The sequence below is a fragment of the Scyliorhinus torazame genome, chromosome 4, assembly GCF_047496885.1.
Source record: "Scyliorhinus torazame isolate Kashiwa2021f chromosome 4, sScyTor2.1, whole genome shotgun sequence".
NCBI lineage: Eukaryota > Metazoa > Chordata > Chondrichthyes > Carcharhiniformes > Scyliorhinidae > Scyliorhinus > Scyliorhinus torazame.
The window spans coordinates 342,651,734-342,679,554 of NC_092710.1; the positions used below are offsets into that span (position 1 = coordinate 342,651,734).

At 46.1% G+C, this 27,821-nt stretch overlaps 2 protein-coding genes across 2 annotated transcripts in view; one reads left to right on the forward strand and one right to left on the reverse strand.

Annotated features, from left to right (window-relative positions):
* LOC140411189 (MAD2L1-binding protein-like) overlaps positions 1-4,330 on the forward strand; it is a 50,531-nt gene extending 46,201 nt beyond the window's left edge. Inside the window, 1 exon segment of the mRNA XM_072500278.1 lies at positions 2,906-4,330. Within this exon segment, the coding sequence (XP_072356379.1) occupies positions 2,906-3,436 (531 nt within the window). The 3' untranslated portion in view covers positions 3,437-4,330.
* Positions 4,331-20,898: 16,568 nt separating this feature from the next.
* Positions 20,899-27,821, reverse strand: part of LOC140411190 (dynein axonemal heavy chain 8-like) — a 2,783,184-nt gene continuing 2,776,261 nt past the window's right edge. Inside the window, exon 93 of the mRNA XM_072500280.1 lies at positions 20,899-21,443. Coding sequence (XP_072356381.1) covers positions 21,156-21,443 — 288 coding nt within the window. The 3' untranslated portion in view covers positions 20,899-21,155. The remainder of the gene's footprint in view (positions 21,444-27,821) is intronic.

Genomic DNA, 27,821 nt, shown 5'->3' on the forward strand with positions numbered 1-27,821 from the left:
TCGACTGGACCTCCTTTGTTATACCTGATGGCATCTAATTTGGCTGTTTTCATTTCCTGTAGGGTTCCTCCTGCTACATTTGGGATTCTGGCAAAGCTGACCTTGCGGACTGGCTGAGGCTCATAACTATTAGCTTTACTTCCTCCCTCTCATCTAGGCGGTACATAACTTTCTGTTGGCGCACCTCCTCAAAGAATCTGCGGTGGGCTGGAATGCAATAATTTTCGTGCAAGCGTCTCTTAATTGGGTTATGGATAGTGGGGTGGTGTAAATGATATCAGGCTCCTCCTGATCCGATGACTTGCGTTGTGTGGTAACCGGATTCATGGGGTTGAATTGTGAGTGGGGGTGTGTGCTGCCCGTACAGTCGGTGGTGCGGGTACTTTTCCTTTTGGGGCGCGGGGGGTTTGATTTTTAATTTCCCGTGTCTTCTACGTATTTTTGGGCGCTTCCACCCTTGCCAATCGGGAGCATCTTCCTCATCCATATCCTGCCCGAAAGTGTACCTGAGGCCATTCTGTACTGAGAGTAGCGACTGTAACTTTTCTATCTTCTGTCGGCATTTAGCATGGTCAACGGTACTCTGCCTCTGTTCCTTAGTGGAGTTGTGGAGCGCTCTCAAAGCTGCTTTTAAATCTGCGTATTTGCTAGTTAGCTGGGCAACCTGTTGTTCTGTTTCCTCTCTTACCAGGACTGTGTATCTTGGTAGGCTTTATCGTACTAGGGCTTTATCGTACTGGGCCTGGAAGCTACTAAGGTGAACTAGACAAGATTGATGTGCGCGTTTTACATCGGCCATTTCCTTGTCCTTGGCTGCTAACTGTTCCCGGAGTTGCTCAATTCTCTTCTCGTTTTCGTTACCATTTCCCTCGTTCATTTCTTCCTTCTCAATTAACTGCCTACGGAGCGTCTTCACGACCTCCTCTGTGCCTCGCAACTGTGCCAAACAGGACACTATTGCCATCGGCTTTCTGACTTTCCCTACATTTTTCTTGTGAACATCGCTCCGGTCCTCCCACCAAATCTGTCCTATCTTTCCTGGACCTGACTCATTAGTGCAAAAATTCGACCAAAGGGACCATCCTTTCCCCTTTAAGTATTTCCTTAGCTCTTCCTCCCATATGGGGCATTGCTCTGCTCTGTTGGTCGCTGCGAGCTCGGGTTCCTGTGGATTAATCAATCTTTCCATTGCTTTAGTGGCCATTGCTTCTCTTATCTCTTTCTCTACTTTTAATTTGGTACAGGGGAATAAGGCGCCGATTTGAACAGCGGGTACGGCTTAAGCTATTTTCCGGCTCACAATCACTCGATTGTTGTACACAATTCTAACAAGTTTACCTTACTCTTCCTGTTAGATATGCATGCGGGTTCGTACACACTTCCGAAATTCGGTTACTTGGTCGATATGGGATTTGCACTTGTGGTTCTTTCTCTTTCTCGCAATTGGATTCAAAGTTTGTGGGTTCTCTCGGAGTGACAAAGTCACTTCTAATCGAGTCCCATCAGAGTCCGCCAATAATGTTCATCTATTTATTTATCTCGGTGAACCACAAGCCTTTCCCTTATATCGATCAAATGATCACGCAACCAGGTAGTTAGTTCAAAAGATGGTTTATTTACATACACAAGAGTTATCTCAACATGCAAACACTATATATACTAAGAGTTAAACTACACCTATCAGCTACAATAACCTATACTTAACTTCAGGCCGACCGGCACTGTGCAAATGGATAAGGCCTTTATCTGGATTTCACTTGGCTGGTTCCAAGAAAGTGACTGTCTCTGCTGGGCTCATCCGCGGGTAGCGATCGTTGGTCTTGAACTTGGCTGGCTGTTCCTGCAGCAATTGAGTTAGGCACAGGCCGGATCCAAGAGAGACAGAACACATGGCTGCGCGCTCTTTTATCCCCCTAGGATTTCGCGCTCTTTGGGGCGGTCCTTAACTTGGACGCAATAGTTGGACAGGGCTATGATCACTCTCTTCGATTTCGGCCAATAAAGGGGCGGGTGCCTTGGTAGCTGGGCGGGTCCTTAGTGGTCATTGACCTTGGCAGTTGGGCTTTCTGAGTAAGGGGCGTGGTGGCGATCAGTCTGTGGCTGTACCGGTTGCTTGATTGGAGTTCTATTGTCCTGGGAAAATGGACCATTAAAATGTAAACAAGCGGGGGTTTCGGTCAGGTCTGGTTACCTGTGTTTTAGATACACATAGGCTGTGTATCTGCCTGAGTCCTGGGTTGGCCATAATTCCCATGGTCCTTTGCAGGTGGCCATCTTAGAAGGCTACAGGCCGAAAGGTCTTTACTGTGCTGTAGACCTCTACATTATGTGTGATCTCTAGTATGTATTGCAGCAACTTGCCAAAGTTACTTCGATAGTTCTCCCCCCACCCCCCCATAGCATAGGAGCAGAATTAGGCCACTCGGCCCATCGAGTCTGCTCCGCCATTCAATCTTGACTGATATTTTCTCATCCCCATTCTCTTTCCTTCTCACCCCTGATCCCCTTATTAATTAAGAACATATCTATCTCTGTCTTAAATACACTCAGTGATTTGGCCACCACAGCCTTCCACGGCAAAGAGTTCCACAGATTCACCACCCTCTGGCTGAAGAAATTCCTCCTCATCTCTGTTTTAAAGGATTGTCCATTTAGTCTTGAGATTGTGTCCTCTGGTTCTAGTTTTTCCTACAAGTGGAAACATCCTCTCCACATCCACTCAATCCAGCCCTCGCAGTATCCTGTAAGTTTCAATAAGATCCCCCCATATCCTTCTTAACATTTGGAGCAATGTTCTAGAGTGAGGGGGCTAGAGTGAGGGGAGGAGAAGATCCCCCAAAGCTTTCTGTTGATCTCTGTTCGAGGTGTTTACACTGAATTTCACGTACTGTTTTTATTCTCCCAGGCTGACGGTCCTGTGGTACCACATCCGAGAGGGAACAAACAGAATAACTGCAAGAAGTTTCAGCAGGCACTGTCGGAGCTCGATGAGGTTTTCCAGAACTTGGAGGCGATGTTCGTGCTGACACTGGTTCCTTGCGTGCACATTCTGTTGGGTGGCAGTATAGTCAATCCGAAGGAAATGTATGAGATCAACATGGAGCGGGTCACCTTCTGCAGCACTGAGGAGAGCTTGAAAACCGTCTCCTGCATCCGCAAACTTTTCCGCACACTCTTTGTCAAAGACATCTTCAATGAGTTGAAATCCTATCCTCTGATGAACACTGTGCTTCTTGTCCAAGGTCACAGGGACTGTGGCGTTCAGTGGTTCCGACCCAAACTTAACTACAGAGTTCCAAACCGCAGCAGGAAGCTAGTTATTAACCTGGCGTGTGATACCATGAACTTCACAACAGCTGAAGATCAAGCAACAAACCATAACCGGGATGATTATATCTGGTTTCAAGCACCCATAGCAATCAAAGGATTTCATTAATTAGTATAATAACCTTTTTAACAATGGCTATCTTTTTGAAACATTTATGTGGTTCCCAGTTTTTAAATTAAAAGGCCTCGGCTTTGAGCAGCCTACTGTGTCAATGGGGATATTGCTGGTATGTAAGTTTTAATTCGATTGGGAAACTTCTCGTGATCCTTCCCATGACAAAGATAAATTAAGTCACGGTTTATAACACCAGACGACTAGGTAGAGGTGATGATCGAGGAACATGTTTGCCTGCCAAATTGGAGCAGAAAAGGAAGAATAATTAATTTGGTACGGCAGATAATAACTAATTTGTGTGTCAACAAATTAGTTGAGAATGACATTGGGATTGGCCTGATTTGGTCAGCATTCATTGGCCTTTGTGACCCTGGGTTAAAACGGGATACCGGGCTCGTGTCTCCCCTCCCAGAGGGCAGGCAGGGTTGGACTCTGTTTTGAAGCAGCCTATAATCTACCTGTCTGTGATGAGTGGTTACTTGGTTAATGTCCTTGGACATGTCCATGATCAGCAGCAGCTCTTTACAACATAAAAACAGGGGTAGGCAATGTGGACGATTGAACCTGTTCTGCCATTAATAAGATCATAGCTGAAACAAGTTCAACTCCCATTTTGCTGCCCTATTCCCTGTTGATTCCCTTTATGGTCAAAAAACTATTGAGCCTTGTCCTGGGCCTACTCGTCGAATGAACATAATGGCCCTAAGGGAATTCCAACGATTCGTTCGTGATTATTTCTTTTTCAGAAAAACTTGCAAAAAAAGCAGGTACTTTGCCAGTGAAAAATCAACATGTTGAATTATTAACATTTGTATCAGCTTTTCAAATATGCTCAAAATCATTCTTAATGGAATTGAACAGTACAGAAAATAAACTTTTATATCCAGATTTCTGTGTAAGTTCATTACATTTACATCTGGAGTTGGTATCTGCTTGGCACAGTGGGTAGCACTGCTGCCTCACAGCATCAGGGTCCCAAGTTCAATTCCGACCTCTGGAAACTGTGTGGAGTTTGCACTTTTCCCCCTGTCTGCATTGGTTCCCTCCGGATGTTCCGGTTTCCTCCCATGGTCCAAAGATGTGCAGGTTAGGTGGATTGGCCATGCTAAATTGCCCCTTTGGGTGGGGGTGCAGGAATAGGACAAGGAATTGGGCCTAGGTAGTGTGGTCATTCAAAGTGTCAGTGCAGTCTCAAAGGGCCAAATGACCTCCTACACTAGGGATTCTATGATTCTATATGATCTGCTGAGGCAGGGCTAAACCACTTTCAAACATAGATAGTGGGTAGTTGAGAATTTGGTGAAAGTTTAGGGTAACACTGTTTAGCACTAGTAGTTTGTGTAAGCTTAAGGTAATATTGTAAAATTTTATTTAGTGTTTTAACACAATGGACGTTAGTGTAGATAATAAACTTTAGACACTAAAAGATAGTTATTCATAAATGTAGGCATGGATCAACGGTAATGATACAAGATTTTAAAAATAAATGATGCAACATTGTTCATTCAGCTCGGGTAAATAACGCCTGAATCCAGTGACGTTGCTGGTGGCTGGTTAGACTTATCTTTTTTTTTGCTGTCGAAGTTGGTGCAATAATGTTCCGATACTTTTATATTATATTTTATATTCAATAGTGATGCAATAATTTTGGTTCAAACTAGTTAAATTAATTAATTTTTTAAAAACTGAAAAAACAATTGAATGAATTGCATGAAATTTCAATAAAATCTATAAACAAGATAGTGATGTGCCACTTTTTCAGCCTGTGGCACTCCGAGCAGACCACATCTGCACCTCTGGAACATCAGCTCAGACATTGTGATGCATTAGGGGAGGGGAAAAGCTACCTGGGCATTAGGACTCATTGGGTGAGGTAGAGGTTTGGATTTGGTCTGTCGTCCAGGGACTTAAGGATGTGACAGAGTCCAGTAGGTATGGGACGGTGGAAGTGGTGGTGGAGGAGCCTTGGCCATTGTCATAGTCCAGCTTATATTTGCTAGTGCATGTAATCAAACAATGTAGGGAGAATGGGAAAATTGACAATGATACTTCAGACCATTCAAATAAAGAGATTGAGGACATTGTGTTGGGGATAGATACTATTCTCTGCAACAGGGACCAGGAGGTCCAACGGTTGTGGTGCCTGCCTGATGCAAAGGTTAAGACTATCTTGCAACTGGAGAAGAATTTGGAATCAGAGGAGACGTTGCTGAAAGAATTGCGGACAGGGGGGCAACTGTAGAATTTGGAATCAGAAGAGACGTTGCAGAAAGTATTGCGGAAGGGGAGCGAGACAATGAGTTCCTTTATTTTTCTCACTCTGTCCGTTATTTTTCTCACTCTGTCCGTAAGCAGACTGTATCATGTTTCCCCAAACCTTCCGTTTGTGAAGTCAATTTTGTGACGTAACTCGCAGCAAATCTCTTTAGGGCAAAATCAGAAGTATTGTTTACTCATCCATTCAAACCCAGGGGGTGGTCATCACACCGACATACATACATCGACACACAAGAAAAAAAATAGACAACTAATAACTTTGTTATTCCTGGAGTTAAGAAATAACAAAAGGAAAAATAAAACTGGTGCAAATAGTTTATTGACCCCCCAAAGAGTAATCACGGTAACAGACGGCCAGTACCAATACAGAGGCAGGAATCGGCACTGTTGCACAAGCTATAAATCAGTCTTTATGAAGATTATAGACCCCCTGATTATTGACCTAGTTTCATGCTTCTCTGATGAAAGGAACATGGGGAGTGGGTGGTGTTGTGCTATTGTCACTGGATTAGTAATCCAGAGACCCAAGGCAACACTCTGGGGACCTGGGTTCGAATCCCACCATGGCAGATGGTGAAATTTGAATTCAATAAAAATCTGAAATGAAAGTCATTTATGATGACCATGAAACCATTTGATCTCCCAAAATGCATCACCTCACATTTATCCAAATTAAACTCCACCGGCCATTCATCGGCCCACTGACTCAACTGGTCAAGATAATATAATAATTGCTTGTCACGAGTAGGCTTCAATGAAGTTACTGTGAAAAGGCCAGAGTCGCCACATTCCGGCACTTGTTTGGGGAGGCTGGTATAGGAATTGAACCCGCGCTGCTGGCATTGTTCTGCATTACAAGCCAGCTATTTAGCCCACTATGCTAAACCAGCCTCTATATCCTGTTGCAATTTTATATACCCTTCTTTACTATCCACTATGCCACCAATCTTGCCCTGTAATCTTTGCTATTTACCACACACCAATTTTCGTGTCATCTGTGAACTTAGGGATCATACCCAGCACCGATGTCTGCGGTTCACCACTGGACACAGGCCTCCAGTCATAAAAACAACCATCAGGATTCAATTTGCCAAATTCCCATGGATCCCTTGGGCTCTTACCTTCTTGAGCAGTCTCCGATGTGGGACCTTGTCAAAAGCTTTACTGAAGTACATGTAGATTAAATCAATTTCATTGCTCTCATCTACACGCCATCACCTCGAATTCAATCACATTTGTTAGACATGATCTCCCCTTGATAGAGCCATGTTTAATCCTTGCTTCTCCAATTGGAGATCAATTCTATCCCTCAGAATCTTTTCCAGTAGTTTCCCGACCACTAAAGTTATGCTCACTGGCCGGTAATTTCCTGGTTTGTCCCTACTTCCCTTCTTAAATAGTGGCACCACATTGGCTGTCCTCCAGTCCTCTGGCACCTCTCCTGTGGCCAGAGAGGATTTGAAAATTTATGCAATCTCCTCCCTTTCCTCCCACAGCAGCCTGAGATACATTTCACCTGGGCCTGGGGATTTAGCCACTTTTAAACCTACCAAAACACTAACACCTCGTCCCTATCAATGTGATCTGTTCAATTCTATCACAGTCCCCACCCTACTTTCTATGCATACATCATCCGTCTCCACAGTGTACATAATGAAGAATACTCATTTAATACCTCACCTACAGTGGGCGAGATTCTCCACTCCCGCGACGGTTGGGAGAATCGCCTGGGCCGCCAAAATTCCCCGGGACGCCAGTCCGACGCCCTCCCGCGATTCTCCCAAGCGTCGGGGACGGCCTGGTTGAGTTCCGCGGGCCGCAGGCCGGAGAATCGCCGGAGACACCCAAAATGGCGATTCTCCGGCACCCCCGCTATTCTCAGGGCCGAGCAGCCAGGCCAAAACGGCGGGTTCCCCCCGGCACCGTCCACACCTGGTCGCTGCCGTCGGGAACAGCGCGCGAACGCTGGGGGGGGGGGGGGGGGGCGAGAGGGGATCCTGCACCAGGGGGTACCTCAAATGTGGGGTGGCCCGCGATCGGTGCCCACCGATCGTCAGGTCGTCCTCTCTGAAGGAGGACCTCCTTCCTTCCGCGGCCCCGCAAGATCCGTCCGCCATCTTCTTGCGGGGCGGACTTAGAGAGGACGGCAACCACGCATGCGCGGGTTGGCGCCGGCCAACCCGCGCATGCGCGGGTGACGCCAGTTATGCGGCGCCTGCCACGTCATCTATACGGCGCCACCTTTACGCGGCGACAAGGCCTGGCGCGTGTAGATGACGCGGCCCCGATCCTAGCCCATTGTCAGGGCCTGAATCGTTCAGGATCGGGGCCGTTTCGCGCCGTCGTGAACCTCAACAGTGTTCACGACGGCGTGGGCATTTCAACGCGGGAGTGGAGAATCCCGCCCAGTATCTTTTTGCTCTACACACAGGTTGCCACTTTGGTCCCTAGTTGGCCCTACTCTTTCCCTGGTTACCCTCTTGCCCTTAATATACTTATAAAACACCTTGGGATTCTCCTTTATTTTACCCACCAGTGTTTTTTCATGCCCCCTCTCTACTCTCCTAATTTCTTTTTCAATACCCCTCTGCATTTTCTGTACTCCTCTGGGACAACAACTGTTTTCAGCCCCCTGTATTTGACATGAGCTTTCCTTTTTCTCCTTATCCAATTCTATGACATCTCGGGTACTCTGGACGTTTTGGTCCTATCCTTTACTCTATTTCCTTTTTGAATGATTCTAATGTTGAAAGTCGCTGCTCCCAGTCCACTTTGGCCAGATCCTGTCTTATCCTTTTCAGATCAGCATTCCCCAATTCAGAACCTTTGTCTCTGGTCCATCTTTGCCCTTTTCCATAACTAATTTTACTGAGTTATGGTCACTATCACTGAAATGCTCACCCACTGACACTTCTGCCACCTGCCTGGCTTCATTCCCTAAAATTAGATTAAGCACTGTCCTCTTTCTGGTCGGAGTTTCTACAAGCTGGCCCAAAAAGTCTCCGGGATGACTTTAAGAATTCCATCCTCTAAGCCTTTCATGTTTAGAAATCCCTTCCTATTTTTTTTTTACACTTCTCTTAGATGCAGTGAGTGAGTTAGAACAAAGAACAATGCAACACAGGAACCGGCCCTTCGGCCCTCCAAGCCTACGCCGACCATGGTACCTACTTGAAGTAAAACTGTATGCACTTACGGAGTCCACATCCTTCCATTCCCGCCCTATTCATATATTTGTCTAGATGTCCCTTAAATGCCGCTATCGTACCTGATCCCATCCCCTCCCCAGGCAGCGCGTTCCATGTATTTACCACCCGCTGTATAAAGAAACTTGCCTCGCACATCTGTTCTAAACTTTTCCCCACGCACTTTAAACCTATGTCCCTTAGTACTTTACTCTTGTACCTTGGGAAAGAGCATCTGACTATCCACTCTGTCCATGCCACTCATAATCTTGTAGACCTCTATCAGGTCGCCTCTCAACCTCCGTCGTTCCAGTGAGAACAGACCGAGTTTATCTAACCCCTCCTCACAGCTAATGCCCTCCATAGCAGGTGTAATTAAAAATGTGGAAAGATATGTCATTTGAAACATGGAAATCTGGTTATACCTGATTTAAGAAACATGAGAGAATGTAGGGGAAAATCCCACGAAGGGTTAACAGCAGCTGCCAGGAGAGGATTGGAAAATGCAGATAGCCTTGGTCAAGCAGGTTTAGCAAACAAAACAAGCAGGTCTTTCAAGACACAATCAGTGAATCTTAGTATACAGCTAAAAGCAATGTTTCGCACCTCCTTTTGAAGTTAGGTAAGCAGATTGAAAAGAATGGATGAGGTTCAGTTGAATTAGGTGACAATTCTAGGTGTGAAGTTCTGCTGATATCAGGTAAATTAAAGAAAGCTGGAGACAACGTGTCTACGAGAACACAAATTAGGTCCAAATCAAAGTCAAAATTATGAGCTGGGGACACAATTTGATAATAAAACTATAGAAATGACAGGAATCAAAAGTCACACCACGTTGAAATCAAAGCATTTTTGAACATCACAAAGGAAACAATGTAATCAGAGATCTATGGGATGAGGTAATGCTCAAAATGAATACTTAGTCGTGTTAGAAAAATTTAGATTAAAGGTAGCTTTTACAATCCAAGTGAAATAAACGTTACTTTACAATAAAGTCATAACAACTTAATAACTGCTGGAAGGGGGATATAAACCCTGAGAAAGGGGACAGTCGGCAGAGAAGGAACAAGAGTCAGCTCAGAGTCAGCTCTCATAGCTCGGTCATGGGAAAGGGACAGAGCAAAGCAGCCGAGCTAAAACAGCTAATACATCTAAGGAAGACCAGAATTTAAAGAAGAGAGAGAGAGAGCCAGCTCTCACAGCTCGGTACATGGGAAAGATAGAGCATAGCAACTGAGCAGAACAGCGAATACATCTGAGGAAGGCAAAACATTTAAAGAGTGATTGTCAAGGTGGACCTGAAGGTCTCTTTAACCAACCAGGAGAATCCAGAAGCAAGATCTTTTTACTTTTCTGTAAAGACAGTGATTGCATCTTTTAAAAGAAAAAATATAATAATAAAATAACTTAAAAGTTTTAACCTGAAACAGTGGTTATTACAAAGCCTACTTTATTTACTTAGCAACGCAGGACCCAGGATATCGATACTACTAAGTGATAAGTAGGTAAAATTCTTTGGTGAAGGTATGGGTTATACCGGGGGATAACTTGAAAATATAGTTTGACGTGAATAGCATCAACCTAAGCCTGCACAGGAGTCAGGGAGTGAGAATCCCTGTTCACCATTTAGAATGTCCGCCCTTTTTGGTATAGGGGGAATTCTAAGAATAGTGGTGAGTTTTTAACTTCACAGGCAATGTCCTAGTTTGTTTTCATTAGAACGACGGAGGTTGAGGGGTGACCTGGTAGAGGTCTACAAGTTTATGAGGGGCATGGATAGAGTGGGTGGGCAGGCACTCTTTCCCAGGATAGAGGGGTCAGTCGCCAGGGGGCATATGTTTAAGGTCCGAGGTGCAAAGTTTAGAGGAGATGTCCGAGGCAGTTTTTTTTACACAGAGGGTGGTGAGTGCCTGGAACGCGTTGCCAGGGGAGTTTGTGGAAGCAGATACATTAATGACGTTCAAAAGTCATCTTGACAAACACATGGATAGGATGGGTATATAGGGATATGACACAAGGAAGTGCTGAGGGTTTTGGCAAAGGTTGGTATCATGACCGGTACAGGCTTGGAGGGCCGAAGGGCCTGTTCCTGTGCTGTATTGCTCTTTGTTAAACCGCTTCTGTACCCTCTCCAAAGCATCCACATCCTTCTGGTAGTGTGGCGACCAAGCTTGGAGGGGGGGGGGGGGGGGGGGGGGGGTGCAGGGAGCTGATTAACAGGAGCTTTTTATTCTTTCATGGACAGCATTTATTTTCTGTCCCTGTTTCCCTTAAGGATTTTTTTGCAGCCAGTCCGGATGAAATGATCAGTCGAACACCTCGTTATTTTAACATATGTTTATTTCTCGGCCGGGGCTAAGACCACTGTGTCTCTTGAGAGTCACAATAGCAAGCCAAAGTCAATACATCTAACAGCAGGATTTATACATGTTTGGTGAATTTCTGAGGGCAGCTCCCTCGCATTCCATTTTGCTGAAGGCAGCCCCCCTCAATTATAATTCTTTAAAGCTAGCCTAGAGCAACCATTCCCAAGGCCGTTACTGCAATTTGTCTGGTACAAAAACATAAGAGATAACATAAATTCCGTTTGACCAAAAAGTTCTTTTTGACATTTCATTTTCCCATCAAGCTTGATTCTAGATCCAAACTAAAACTCGGTTTGACATCCAGTAGCATGATCCATATTCTCATTCCCCCCTTTTATCATTTCATGATAACTTCTAATCCATAGTCAATCGTCTCAGTCTCTCCCATTCTATTTGCATTTCTATCATTTCCTCATATTCCTCTGCACTTTCTTTCACATCCATTAACTCTTCAAGGCGCACTTCATGTTGCTGCATTAACTGTTGAGAAATTACTGCTGCACTGACACTTTTACACAAGCATTTCATTAGGAAGCTAAGCATAATTATTACAAGTATTACAACTACCAGGAATATTAATCCATGCACCAGGTAAGACCCCCATGATCCGGCAAACAACCAATCTAACCACCCATCTCTTGATATTTCATGCAGTATCTTAACCTCTTTGCGGATATGATCCACGAGGTGGGTGATGTTCTCTGAACTATTGGGGATGTAGGTGCAACATTCCGAACCGATCATGGCACAAGTCCCACCTTTGTTTGCAAGGAGGTAATCGAGGGCCATTCGGTTTTGTAGGGCTACGGTTCTTATTGCCACCATTTCATTATTTATCTCAGTCAATGCTTCAGTGGTGCCGTTTGTTACCTCTTCCAGGATTTTTGCTATCTTCCTTATTTCCTTTATTGCAAGAGCTACCCCGATAGGGGGAAGCAGGATCCCAAAGTATCGTTGCGTTTCGGTTATTTCTCTCTTTTGTCGCTTCATCATTTGGTAACGGTCGCCTAAATTGGTGAGGTGGTGTATAAAGGGGACTACATACCCCAGATAACAGGATCCTGTCCAATTCTCTGGCAGCCAGGGAAATGCCTTGTGGCCACAAATAAAATACGTCCCATTGTATGAAGTGAGTTTGTCCACATCAAACCCTTGGGCCATCAGGCAGTACTTGATGGTACCTGTCCCATTTGCGTATGGGACGTCCAGTGTACACCCATAAAACTGAGGAGACGTATATACGGGATAGACCTCGGATATGTTGGCCACCACAAATCTTTGCTCGCATTGACTAGCACCTACAAATATCCCTTTAACCACATTCCTTACCAAACATTTTGTTCCCAGTGGTCTTCCCATGTTGGTGGTTTTAGTGAGGGTATGAAACGGAGGTTGGTGGGATTTGTTCTAACTTGGTTGGTACCACATCTCAAAGGTGTTCATTGGATAGCCTCCCTCTTTCCAAGGTCTTGGGGATATGGGTAGAACCGATAAACTAGAAGCTGCCCTGCCGTCTGGGTGTCTTACCATAGATGCAATTCTTATAGTCCTGGGGGATTGACGAGTACCATCCTGGTAAATATACCATTCTACTGTTTCCGACAGGGAAAGGGGAACAGGTCTGAGGGGGATCCCTCCCTTAGCATGGGTCGGGATATGTGTACATACCCAGCAACCAGAAACATTCATATCCTTTGTGTACACATATGACATATACAAATACGTGTTTACCTGTAATTCCCTTTTTTCCCGCAGCCTTGGTCAACGCAACCCAAGGGTAAAGTCTTTTTTGTTTCTGCAGCTATAGTCCCATTTACAGTTGACCTGATGACAGGGTAGGTTGCCCTTCGTCACTCCACTGATGAGTCTGGTCCGATTGCATCGTTGTACGTAGGCCGAACATCCGTCCGCAGTGGTCGCGTTCCAAGGTCCTTCTCCTGGGCCTTGACTGGTGCATTGTAAGGTGTCTCCTCGGCAGAGGTGATGAGTCCGTCTTCCCTTGGGGGCCACAGGTTCTTCGCTTGGCCTCTCCTCCCATATCCAAAAGCCCCACCAGGGTTACGATAATAAGGCTGTCCTTCATCCCGTAAATGATGCTGAAGTTATTACCTCGAGCTCGAAACAGAGGGTTATTCTCTATTGCATTTTCACAACCTTACAATGGTGGATGTGGATCCAGGCATTTCTGCCTTTTACTTTTACAGCAGTGGGAGTAGTGAGTAGGACCTGGTGTGGTCCTTCCCATCGAGGTTCTAATCCTTTCCGAACCCAATTACGAATCAGAACATACTCCCCCGGATTAATAGTGACAGAACTGGACAAGGGAGGTATCTCCTCATAAGCAGCTCATACCCGTGAATGGAGGCCTTTTAGTACTTTAGTCAAGGCTATCACTTGGTTGGTCATTTCAGTGGTCATATGGTGAAACTGTACTTCCTTATGTTTCCCTTGATCCCAAGGAGTACGCAAGGGACTTCCGTATAAAATTTTGGCGGGACTCAGTCGTGTCTTTCCAGCTGGGTTTGCACGTATTTGGAAGAGGGCAATAGGCAATAATTTGAGCCAAGTGGCTCCAGTCTCTGCCTGTAGTTTTGCCAGTTTTGTTTTTAATGTCTGATTAGCCCTTTCTACCATTCCCGCTGCTTGGGGTTGGTATGCGCAATGTAATTGTTGTTTTATTCCCAGCTGAGTACAAAATTCCTCATTGATCTGTCCCACAAAATGAGGTCCATTATCAGAGCTTAATCGATATGGGATCCCAAATCTTGGAACAATTTCTCGCATCAAAACTTTTACTACCGTGGAAGCTTTGTTATCTGCAGTGGGGTAAGCTTCTATCCATTTACTAAATACATCAGCAATAACCAATACATGTTTATAACATTGGCATCTTTCCAACTCAATGTAATCCATCTGGAGTGTCTCAAAGGGACCTTCCGGTAGTGGGGTTTTACCCATTTCACAGGGTATTGCTTTACCAGGATTATACTGCTGACATACTAGGCAACGACTGCTAATGTTTTGCGTTATGTCTTGCAGTCTTGGATGCCACCATGTTTTGAGCAATACATCACCCGTAGCTCGCGCACCACAATGAGTTGCAAAGTGAACACATTCGGTAACCCAGGCTGCCAATGCATCGGGCATACAAGTCTGCCCTGCCGGGGTGACCCACAATTTGTTTACAGGATCAAAACAACATCCCAATTCTTCCCATAGTCTTTTTACACAGCCAGGAGCGTCCTCCTGTAATTGAATGACGTCAGTGATGGTCGGCATTGGCTTTTCAGAGGGAGACTGACCCTTAGAGCTTTTAGTCTGGCTCATCATTTTTGGTACCACCATGTCTTTTAAGCGAGAAGCCTCTTTGGCTTGGTGGTCCGCCTGCCGATTATCCGCGTCCACCAGTGTTTTGCCTGTCGTATGGGCAGCGCACTTTATTACGGCTATTTGTTTAGGGAGCATCAAAGCCTGTAGTAATTGTATAACTAACTGTTTGTGGGATATCTGAGTGCCTGCAGATGTAAGAAATCCCCTGTTCTTCCATAATTGGCCAAAATCGTGTGTGACCCCAAAGGCATATCGGGAATCAGTGTAGATATTTACAATTTTATCTTTCCCTAATACACAGGCTCGAATAAGTGCAAAAAGTTCAGCCTGTTGGGCGGAAAAGGGAGTTTCGAATGCTGCTGCTTCAAGTGTTTCTCCTTGTTGGTTAACAATTGCATACCCTGATAATCTATCCCCCCCTTTCACCGATGGATGAACTACCATCGGTGAATAGGTTCAGATCAGCATTTGGTATTGGAGAATCAGTGAGATCATCGCGTAATGACGCATCGTCTTGTAGGAGAGAAAGACAGTCATGAGTCGGGGTCTCAGTGGCGTTAGGCGGGTCGGAAAGGAAACTAGCGGGGTTAATAGTAGTGCAGTGCCGGAACTGAAGTTTCGGGTTATTGAGGAGATAAATCTCATATTTATTTTGACGCGCCATAGTTAGGTGCTGAGTCTGAAGTTGACCGAGCAGGGCCATGACTGAATGTGAACTATAAATAACAATATCCTGCTGAAGAGTGAGATTAGCCGCTGACTGGAGACTGTTGTAAATAGAGGCTAAAATCTGAGTACATCCAGGATAACCGAGTGCAACTGGATCAAGTTTAGACGAGTAATAAGCTATAGGACGGTGGCGATCCCCATGTTTCTGGGTAAGTACCGCGGTGGCACAACCGGCTAAAACAGTACAATAAAGTTGGAAAGGTCGATCATAAAGGGGGCGTCCGAGTGCTGGCACCCTCATTAAGGCGTCTTTTAGCCGATGGAAGGCCTCTTTGCCTTCCGTACTTAACTGGAACTCTCCAGCGTTATTGGTGTATGGGGTCAATAGCCGGGTATCTAGGGCGATATTCGGAATTCATTGCCGACAATAATTAACCATCCCGAGCCAATTACGGACATCCTTAGCCGTTGTGGGTGCAGGGTACTGACAAATGGGCTGAACTCGACTAGGTGATAGCGCCCGTGCATCAGCGGATAAAAGGATACCCAGAAACCGGACTGTTGGTTGGGCTACTACTACTTTGGCGGGTGACACAACGTATCCTAAAATTGAAAGGTAATTTAATAATTGAGACGTATCTTCTTTACAACTTTGTTCTGACAGGCTTGCGATCAGTACATTGTCAACATACTGTACGAGGGTGGATCCCCCTTTTAATTCCAGGGGCTGTAATTGTTGTTGGAGACAGCGGGAGAAAAGAGTAGGCGAATGTATAAATCCTCGAGGCAACCTAGTCCATGTGTATTGTTGATTTTGATATGTAAAGGCAAAGAGATACTGTGAATCTGGGTGCAAGGGGAGGGCGAAAAAGGCATGCTGGAGATCCACCAGGGAAAATGTTGTAGCGTCCGCTGGGACTGGGCTAAAATGTGGGCTGGATTTGGGACCAATGCGTGAAGGGGTTGCACAATGGCATTAATTGAGCGCAGATCTTGGATGAGGCGATATAGTATTGGAGTATTACAAGGAGACAAAACTTGTTGCCGAATAAGATTCTGTATAAGTGCCTCTAGTGAATTCTACAGGGATAGTCAAGAACTGTCAACTTAAGAGAACTGTCAACTTAAGAGAACTGTCATTATTCTGAATATTGCTTTATTAATTTTAAGAAACCAACATATCTTGCTAGTAGTGCTTCCTTTAATAGAATCGACGAATTCATCTACAGAAAACCTATATGTTTAATAAGTTATTGTGTTTGATATTTTAAAATAAATGTTTAGAATTAGCCTGGAAATTAAAACTTCAAACAATGGAAGCTGGTTTTACAAAAACCAAAACAACTCTAATTAAAAAGAACAGATCGTTCAAGGACATTTGATAACGTGAATTTGGCAGCAATCCAACTTTTACTCCCAGTCCATTTGAGTGACAAATATATATTCTTTTTAAAGTTTGGAGATGCGAATGGCATCATTCCAAGCTATACGCCTCTTTTTGTCTCTGCAAGAAAATTAACCCTTTCAACAAGCTTTTGCGTATAATCCAGAAGATGTCAAAGTCCAGAATGTTGCACTTTCATTCCCAATAACTCTAAAGAAGTTAAACATTTGGCATTGCATATCCAAAAAGAAATCAAAAACTTGATCCACCCCAATTTATCTTCCAACTGTACCCCCAATCGATGAATTTGAGCTGAAATACTATTATTGAAATGTTACTGATCAATCAACTGTTTGACTGTATTATATTGTATAATTTATTAATACTGAATCAGTAGTATCAAATTTGATTAATTTATTAATTATAATAATTATTTTGAAATGCCTGGTTGTTGGGTCCCGGGGGGTTGGCAGGGTTGTACGCTATATTGGGAACTTGCCGGACGGGGAACTGACACTGCGGTTGTTAATCGTCTGGGTAATCAGGGAAATCCACCTCCGGTGCCCCCTCTTTTCCCGGGACTAGCTCTTGATTCATCTGTGGGAATTGATTAGCATGGGTTTTAGAACGAGTGCGAGTCGCCGGACCTCCTTGCGACGGTGGAGGTGACATTGTTAATGTAATTTCTAACATGGTCACACCAGAGGAATAAAGAGTTGTTTTTTTTTGTCTGAAACATCATTTGTTTTAGAACAGTTTAAACTACACCAGAACCCTGGGAATGTAAGGTGGAGGCGGTCGTAGTGGCGGTGTAACAGTCGGTTGTCCCCTATATAGCAAATTTTCAGGGTCATCCTCATCGTCTCCCTCGGTCAAGGCAAGGCTGGCCATTTGACCGTACGGTCCTGATTTAGAAATGGGGGGTTTTACAGACTTAGGTCTTTTTCTATGGTGGGCACATTCCTTTTTTCAAAACCCCCGCAGTCTTAACAATTCCCCCTTCTGTTAATTCAATACCCAATTTTAAAGCGTTAGCCTGCCAATTAGCCAATAAAGATGCATCTTTTAATTTTTTTGGGGCAGTACTCCCGCCATAACTCAATCAATTTCTTAGCCGTGGAGCTATGGTTATGTTGCCAAATAATCTGCTGTGCCTCTATAACCGTAGGCAAATCTTTTGATTCTCCCAGGGGCCATTTCCCCTTTCCCAATTTCTTATGCAATTCTCCCGATAACTGCCGCAGCTGCTGAGAATGTTCCGGATACTGTTCACAAAGAGTTTGAAGCGCGCTTCCACTATCAGAGGTGCTATCTAAAGTACTACCCATTGTCTCCTATCCTCGGATGATCCTTGTGGTTTCCTATTTAATTTTGGTAGCGATCCTAAATCGCCTATTCAATCAAGAATTTAAACGGGGTTATCCTGCCCCATTGCCCAATCAAAAGGCTAAATCAAATTGTTCGAAAGTGACTTTTAGAAGGGCAAAGTCTGGAAATGAAACATGAAAAGAGAGAGAGAGAGAGGACTGACTTAAACATACTGACAGACTCAGAGAATTAAAGACAGAACTAACAGATTTAAGAAATTGTTCGAGTGTTCCGACAGGGCACGCCCTGTTTATTATGTGTCCTTTAGGTGTTATCCGCACCACCATTTAAATTTTATAATATATAATTTGGACAGAGTTATCCGTTCTCTGTAATATTCAATCTGATCAACCAGAAGTGTCAAACAAGTCTAGACACCGGTTGATATACTTATTTATCGAAAACCACCTTTTATCGCGAAGGTATTAGGCAACCCTAAGGATCATCATCACTCATTTACCCAGAGATTTAAGGAGGACTCTAACCTCCCAAGGTTTCCAACCCGGGACTTTAGGAAGGATTTTAACCTCCCAGGGACTCCAACCTGGACTGTTTAGGGAGGACTCTAACCTCCCAAGGTTTCCAACCCGGGACTTTAGGAAGGATTTTAACCTCCCAGGGACTCCAACCTGGACTGTTTAGGGAGGACTCTAACCTCCCAAGGTTTCCAACCCCGGACTTTAGGGAGGACTCTCACCTCCCAGAGTCTCCAACCCGGGACTTTAAGGAGGACTTTAACCTCCCAGGGACTCCAACCCTGGACCTTTTAGGGAGGACTCTAACCTCCCAGGGTTTCCAACCCGGGACTTTAGGAAGGATTTTAACCTCCCAGGGACTCCAACCCAGACTGTTTAGGGAGGACTCTAACCTCCCAGGGTTTCCAACCCGGGACTTTAGGAAGGATTTTAACCTCCCAGGGACTCCAACCCAGACTGTTTAGGGAGGACTCTAACCTCCCAGAGTTTCCAACCTGGGACTTTAGGAAGGTCCAACCTTCCTGGGACTCCAACCCTTTCAACCCTTCGTAACGGGTTCGCCGGACTGCTTTGATTTCGTCAGAGTCTCCACCGAAACCGAACAGCAGGGCGTGGCCACACTCGGGACAGCAGAGGGGGAAACCAAAGTGGTAACAAGTGTACTCACGTTTGGTGGCCAATTCCCTCCTCAGCGTCCGAATGCGATCAGTCTGTTACGCCGTCAGGTTCCAGGGAGGCTCCTTGAAATCCCCTTCCGACACCATATGAGGATTATTTTGCAGCCAGTCCGGATGAAATGATCAGTCGAACATCTCGTTACTTTAACATGTTTATTTCTCGGCCGGGGCTAAGACCACTGTGTCTCTTGAGAGTCACAATAGCAAGCCAAAGTCAATACATCTAACAGCAGGATTTATACATGTTTGGTGAATTTCTGAGGGCAGCTCCCTCGCATTCCATTTTGCTGAAGGCAGCCCCCCTCAATTATAATTCTTTAAAGCTAGCCTAGAGCAACCATTCCCAAGGCCGTTACTGCAATTTGTCTGGTACAAAAACATAAGAGATAACATAAATTCCGTTTGACCAAAAAGTTCTTTTTGACATTTCATTTTCCCATCAAGCTTGATTCTAGATCCAAACTAAAACTCGGTTTGACATCCAGTAGCATGATCCATATTCTCAGTGGTGAGCTGCATTCTTGAACCGCTGTCGTTCCTGAGGTGTAGGTACACCCACAGTGCTGTTATGGAGGGAGTTCCAGGCTTTTGTCCCATCGATCCAGTGAAGAAACAGTGATTTGATTCCAAGTCTTCACAGAATTGTTGCCAAAGAAAGCCATTCGGCCCATTGCGCCTACACCGGCTCTCTGAATAAGTAAGTACCATCCCCTGCCTTTTTCCCATACTCCTGCACATGCTTCCTTTTCGGGTATCAGGCTCATTTCCTCTTGAATGCCTCGATTGAACCTGCCTCCATCACATTCTCAGGTAGGACATTCCAGATCTAACCGTGTGCTGAGTGGAGAGATTTATCCTCACGTTGCCACTCGGTCCTGAATACTCTGATTATTATATACACCAGTGTTCCCTTTAAATATCACTGGGAAAAGTGACATGTTGAAATGAAAATAGCTCAAGAATGCTTCTGTCATTTGACCCACGCCTTAATGAAACACCTGCCTAATTTTGGTGCACAGCTGGATTGGCGGGCCTGCGTGATAGTCTTCATACAGGGCCTTGATTGGTATTGTGTTCAGTTTTGGTCTCCTTCTCTGAGAAAGGATGTTCTTGCTCTTGAGGGAGTCCAGCGAAGGTTTACCAGACTGATTCCAGGGATGGCAGGACTGTCATATGAGGAGAGATTGACTAGGTTGGGATTGTTCTCGCTGGAGTTCAGAAGAATGAGGGGGGATCTCAGAGACTTATAAAATTCTAACAGGACTAGACAGGGTAGGTGCAGGGAAGATGTTCCCAATGATGGGTGTGTCCAGAACCCAGGGGTCGCAGCCTGAGGATTCAGGGTAAACCATTTCGGACAGAGATGAGGAGACATTTCTTTACCCAAAGAGTGGTGAGCCTGTGGAATACATTATCACAGGAAGTAGTTGATGCTACAACATTGAATATATTCAAGAGGCAGCTGGATATAGCGCTTGGGGAAAATGGGATCAAAGGCTATGGGGAGAAAGCAGGATTAGGCTATTGAGTTGGATGATCAGCCATGATCGTGATGAATGGCGGAGCAGGCTCGAAGGGCCAAAAGGCCTCCTTCTGCTCCTAGCTTCTATGTATCTATGTATTTATTTTCTTGTTACTGTCCCATTTTTATTCTGTTCACCTGCTTAGAGTCAGTGAAATAAAAAAGTTGTGTAATGTTGAATAAGATACCGTATGAAACCAGCTAAAAGTATTCAGTTAATTTATTAAATAAAATAACAGATTGAATTTGCATTTATATTGATGAAGTGCAATGTAAATATATAAATGGAATATTTAACATTAGTATGTCACTTTAATATTGTTTGACATTTTATTATATTTATAAGGCACTTTATATGAATGCAAGTTTCTAATGTCTTCAAATCCAAACTCAGTTACATTTGTTCAATTATCTCAGGGGTCTAAACCACATTCTGCCCTGACTCAAGCATGTGGAACTTTATTTGATATCACAGAGCAGAGCCGCCCCTCTCAGGATCCAGTGGTCAGGTGCCTGGACTGTTTTCAGACAGAGAGCGGTGATGAAGGTCAGGTCAGTGCGTTGGGGTTTCTTATAGACTGGACAGATGTATAGTTTTGGATCCTTCGGGGCAGTGGAATTGATGGCAAATATGTAGATGACGGGTAACATTGTGAAGAGAACCTTGGCAGTTGATTCAGTCAGCCGGATATTTCTCCTGTCCCAGCCCGCTCCATCCAGGTACAGGCCATGGATGTAGACTCCCTCCTGCCAAACAAGCACACAGAGGTCAAATGTGAACAAAATATTGGATAAAGGATAGAACCATAGAATTTTACAGCACAGAAAAGGATATTCAGCTGATGTTCTCTGCTGGTCCTTTTTTTAAGAGCTATCCAATTGGATCCATCCCCATTGCTTTGTCATTTTTTCCCCCTTCAAGTATTTGTCACAATCCCCACTGAACCCTCTGGGTTCACAGAGTTAAGCTGATCGACAAAAGAACCCAAGATAATGGCGGGATCCTCCATTCCACTGCACACTTTTTCGGGTGTGCCGCGCCCCCGTCGGCAGCGGGATTCTCCGTCCCGGCAGCCGGCCAAATGGGGTTTCCCATTGTGGGCACCTCCACGCGTCGGGAAATCCACTGGTGTGAGAGCGCTGCCGGCGAAACGGAGAATCTCGCCGACGGAGAATCCAGCCTCACGATAAGGAAGCTTTTAATAAAACGCTGAGTTTTTGTGTCTGTGTGAGGAAGAGCACGGAAGCTCGAAAGCTGTGTCCTTCAGGAAGGGGACATGAGGAACCCAGAAACCCTCAGAGGAGGCAGAGATTAATTTATGCTGCCTGATGGGCATGCTGGCGGAGATCATAGAATTTACATTGCAGAAGGAGGCCATTCGGCCCATCGCGTCTGCACCAGCCCTTGGAAAGAACACCCTACTTAAGCCCACACCTCCATACTATCCCCGTAACCCCACCTAACCTTTTTGGACACTAAGGGCAATTTATCATGGCCAATCCACCTAACCCGCACATCTTTGGACTGCGGGAGGAAACCGGAGCGCCCGGAGGAAACCCCCGCAGGCACGGGGAGAACGTGCAGACTCTGCACAGACAGTGACTCAAGCTGGGAATTGAACCTGGGATGCTGGAGCTGTGAAGCAACTGTGCTACCGTGCTGATCTAGCTAACTGAACTCACGAGGTCATGTGCAACTCAGATCAAGTCTTCCTCACTGCTTCAAAACTGGTTGACATCATCGGCAACCTGCTCCCGTGCAGCCAGGTCTATCTGGGCTTCCTCTTCCCAGCCCTTGGCATGGGTTGGTGACGTCTATCATGCATTGCACATAGGATGGCACCAAGGGCAGCCTTAGTCAATCTGGAGGCAGCTTTGCCCCTTCTAGAATACCTCTCCCCCTGCTCTGCTGGCACAGACACCTATGCATGGCAATATGTAAAGAATATACACCTTCTCCATGTAAAAATGTGCTGTTCCTCTAGTTTGCTTTGGGGAACTGGAGGAATAAGACCTCATCTTCCCATTACAGCCTTCTGCACTTAGACATTCTTTCACTCATACCATCCTCCCCCAGGACAGTCTGAAACTCATTCTTATGTTTTGCTTTCAGGGAGTCAAGACCCTTGTTCTGCTAATGCCACATTCTGCTGTTGGACCTTTATGTCACCATTTGCACCTTTCTTACACTTTAAGCCATCATTACACTCCCTTATCTTGTATCTATGACATCTTTTTAAAATCTCTCCTCAGCTCTCATCTATCCTTGTCATTCTTTTTTGCTCCACCTGCTTTAGCCCCGCTCCAATAAATTTCTACCTCCCTTCAGCTCTGAAAGAGTGAACTCTGTTCCTCTCAAAACATGAACTGTGTTCCTTTCAAAACGTGAACTCCGTTCCTCTCGAAACCTGCACTCTGTTCCTCTCGAAATGTGCACTCTGCTCCTCTGGAAACGTGCATTCTGTTCCTCTCGCAACGTGAACTCTGCTCCTCTGGAAACGTGCACTCTGTTCCTCTCAAAACGTGAATTCCGTTCCTCTCGAAACATGAACTGTGTTCCTTTCAAAACGTGAACTCCGTTCCTCTCGAAACGTGCACTCTGTTCCTCGCGAAAAGTGCTCTCTGTTCTTCGCGAAACCTGCACTCTGTGCCTCTCAAAACGCGAACTCTGTTCCTCTTGAAACGTGAACTCTGTTCCTCGTGAAACGTGCACTCTGTTCCTCTCGAAACGTGAACTCTGTTCCTCTCGAAACGCGCACTCTGTTCCTCGCGAAACGTGCGCTCTGTTCCTCGCGAAACCTGTACTCTGTTCCTCTCGAAACGTGCACTCTGTTCCTCTCGAATCCTGCACTCTGTTCCTCGCGAAACGTGCACTCTGTTCCTCTCGAAATGTGCACTCTGTTCCTCTCGAAACGTGCACTCTGTTCCTCGCGAAACGTGCACTCTGTTGCTCTCGAAACGTGCACTCTGTTCCTCGTGAAACGTGCACTCTGTTCCTCTCGAAACGTGCACTCTGTTCCTCTCAAAACGTGCACTCTGTTCCTCTCGAAACGTGCACTCTGTTCCTCGCGAAACCTGCACTCTGTTCCTCTCAAAACGTGCTCTCTGTTCTTCGCGAAACCTGCACTCTGTGCCTCTCAAAACGTGAACTCTGTTCCTCTTGAAACGTGCACTCTGTTCCTCTCGAAACGTGCTCTCTGTTCTTCGCGAAACCTGCACTCTGTTCCTCTCGAAACGTGAACTCTGTTCCTCGCGAAACGTGCACTCTGTTCCTCTCGAAACGCGCACTCTGTTCCTCGCGAAACGTGCGCTCTGTTCCTCGCGAAACCTGTACTCTGTTCCTCTCGAAACGTGCACTCTGTTCCTCGGGAAACGTGCACTCTGTTCCTCGCGAAACCTGCACTCTGTTCCTCTCGAACCGTGCACTCTGTTCCTCTCGAAACGTGCACTCTGTTCCTCGCGAAACCTGCACTCTGTTCCTCGCGAAACCTGCACTCTGTTCCTCTCGAAACGTGCACTCTGTTCCTCGCGAAACCTGCACTCTGTTCCTCTCGAAACCTGCACTCTGTTCCTCTCGAAACCTGCACTCTGTTCCTCTCGAATCCTGCACTCTGTTCCTCTCGAAACCTGCACTCTGTTCCTCGCGAAACCTGCACTCTGTTCCTCTCGAATCCTGCACTCTGTTCCTCTCGAAACCTGCACTCTGTTCCTCGCGAAACCTGCACGCTGTTCCTCTCGAAACCTGCACTCTGTTCTTCGCGAAACCTGCACTCTGTTCGTCGCGAAACCTGCACTCTGTTCCTCTCGAATCCTGCACTCGCGAAACCTGCACTCTGTTCCTCTCGAATCCTGCACTCTGTTCCTCTCGAAACCTCCACTCTGTTCCTCTCGAAACCTGCACTCTGTTTCTCTCGAAACGTGAACTCTGTTCCTCTCAAAAACTGAACTCTGTTCCTCTCGAAAACTGCACTCTGTTCCTCTCGAAAACTGCACTCTGTTCCTCTCGAAACGTGCACTCTGTTCCTCGCGAAACCTGCACTCTGTTCCCCTCGAAACCTGCACTCTGTTCCTCGCGAAACCTGCACTCTGTTCCTCTGGAAACCTGCACTCTGTTCCACTCGAAACCTGCACTCTGTTCCTCTCGTATCCTGCACTCTGTTCCTCTCGAAACCTGCACGCTGTTCCTCTCGAAACGTGAACTCGGTTCCTCTAGAAATGTGAACTCTGTTCCTCTCAAAACATGCACTTTGTTCCTCTCAAAACCTGCACTCTGTTCCTCTGAAAATCTGCACTCTGTTCCTCTCGAACCGTGAACTCTGTTCCTCCCGAACTGTGAACTCTGTTCCTCTCAAACGTGCACTCTGTTCCTCTCAAAACCTGCACTCTGTTCCTCTCGAAACCTGCACTCTGTTCCTCGCGAAACCTGCACTCTGTTCCTCGCGAAACCTGCACTCTGTTCCTCTCAAAACGTGCACTCTGTTCCTCGCGAAACCTGCTCTCTGTTCCTCTCGAAACCTGCACTCTGTTCCTCTCGAAACCTGCACTCTGTTCCTCGCGAAACCTACACTCTGTTCCTCTCGAAACCTGCACTCTGTTCCACTCGAATCCTGCACTCTGTTCCTCTCGAAACCTCCACTCTGTTCCTCTCGAAACCTCCACTCTGTTCCTCTCGAAACCTGCACTCTGTTTCTCTCGAAACGTGAACTCTGTTCCTCTCAAAAACTGCACTCTGTTCCTCTCGAAAACTGCACTCTGTTCCTCGCGAAACCTGCACTCTGTTCCTCTGGAAACCTGCACTCTGTTCCACTCGAAACCTGCACTCTGTTCCTCTCGAATCCTGCACTCTGTTCCTCTCGAAACGTGCACTCTGTTCCTCTCGAAACGTGAACTCTGTTCCTCGCGAAACCTGCACTCTGTTCCTCTGGAAACCTGCACTCTGTTCCACTCGAAACCTGCACTCTGTTCCTCTCGAATCCTGCACTCTGTTCCTCTCGAAACCTGCACTCTGTTTCTCTCGAAACGTGAACTCTGTTCCTCTAGAAATGTGAACTCTGTTCCTCTCAAAACATGCACTTTGTTCCTCTCAAAACCTGCACTCTGTTCCTCTGAAAACCTGCACTCTGTTCCTCTCGAACCGTGAACTCTGTTCCTCTCGAACCGTAAACTCTGTTCCTCTCCAAACCTGCACTCTGTTCCTCTCGAAACCTGCACTCTGTTCCACTCGAAACATGCACTCTGTTCCTCTCGAAACATGCACTCTGTTCCTCTCGAACTGTGAACGTTGTTCCTTTCCAAACCTGCACTCTGTTCCTCGGGAAACGTGAATTCTGTTCCTCTCGAAACATGAACTCGGTTCCTCTAGAAATGTGAACTCTGTTCCTCTCGAACCGTGAACTCTGTTCCTCTCCAAACCTGCACGCTGTTCCTCTCGAAACGTGCACTCTGTTCCTCTTGAAACGTGCACTCTGTTCCTCTCGAAACATACACTCTGTTCCTCTCGTACCGTGAACTCTCTTCCTCTCCAAACCTGCACTCTGTTCCTCGCGAAACCTGCACTCTGGGTTCCTCTCGAAACCTGCACTCTGTTCCTCTCGAATCCTGCACTCTGTTCCTCTCGAATCCTGCACTCTGTTCCTCTCGAAACCTCCAATCTGTTCCTCTCGAAACGTGAACTCTGTTCCTCTCAAAAACCTCACTCTGTTCCTCTCGAAAACTGCACTCTGTTCTTCTCGAAAACTGCACTCTGTTCCTCTCGAAAGGTGCACTCTGTTCCTCGCGAAACCTGCACTCTGTTCCTCTCGAAACCTGCACTCTGTTCCTCGCGAAACCTGCACTCTGTTCCTCTGGAAACCTGCACTCTGTTCCACTCGATACCTGCACTCTGTTCCTCTCGAAACCTGCACTCTGTTCCTCTCGAAACGTGAACTCTGTTCCTCTCAAAAACTGCACTCTGTTGCTCTCGAAACGTGAACTCTGCTCCTCTCGAAACGTGCACTCTGTTCCTCTCGAAACGTGCACTCTGTTCCTCTCGAAACCTGCACTCTGTTCCTCTCGAAACCTGCACTCTGTTCCTCTCGAAACCTGCACTCTGTTCCTCTCGAAACCTGCACTCTGTTCCACTCGAAACCTGCACTCTGTTCCTCTCGAAACCTGCACTCTGTTCCTCGCGAAACCTGCACTCTGTTCCTCTGGAAACCTGCACTCTGTTCCACTCGAAACCTACACTCTGTTCCTCTCGAATCCTGCACTCTGTTCCTCTCGAAACCTGCACTCTGTTCCTCTCGAAACGTGAACTCGGTTCCTCTAGAAATGTGAACTCTGTTCCTCTCAAAACATGCACTTTGTTCCTCTCAAAACCTGCACTCTGTTCCTCTTGAACCGTGAACTCTGTTCCTCCCGAACTGTGAACTCTGTTCCTCTCGAAACGTGCACTCTGTTCCTCTCGAAACCTGCACTCTGTTCCTCTCGAAACCTGCACTCTGTTCCTCGCGAAACCTGCACTCTGTTCCTTGCGAAACCTGCACTCTGTTCCTCTCGAAACGTGCACTCTGTTCCTCGCGAAACCTGCACTCTGTTCCTCTCGAAACCTGCACTCTGTTCCTCTCGAAACCTGCGCTCTGTTCCTCTCGAATCCTGCACTCTGTTCCTCTCGAAACCTGCACTCTGTTCCTCTCGAAACCTGCACTCTGTTCCTCTCGAAACCTCCACTCTGTTCCTCTCGAAACCTCCACTCTGTTCCTCTCGAAACCTCCACTCTGTTCCTCTCGAAACCTGCACTCTGTTTCTCTCGAAACGTGAACTCTGTTCCTCTCAAAAACTGCACTCTGTTCCTCTCGAAAACTGCACTCTGTTCCTCTCGAAAACTGCACTCTGTTCCTCTCGAAACGTGCACTCTGTTCCTCGCGAAAACTGCACTCTGTTCCTCTCGAAACCTGCACTCTGTTCCTCGCGAAACCTGCACTCTGTTCCTCTGGAAACCTGCACTCTGTTCCACTCGAAACCTGCACTCTGTTCCTCTCGAATCCTGCACTCTGTTCCTCTCCAAACATGCACTTTGTTCCTCTCTGAAAACCTGCACTCTGTTCCTCTCGAACCGTGAACTCTGTTCCTCTCGAACCGTGAACT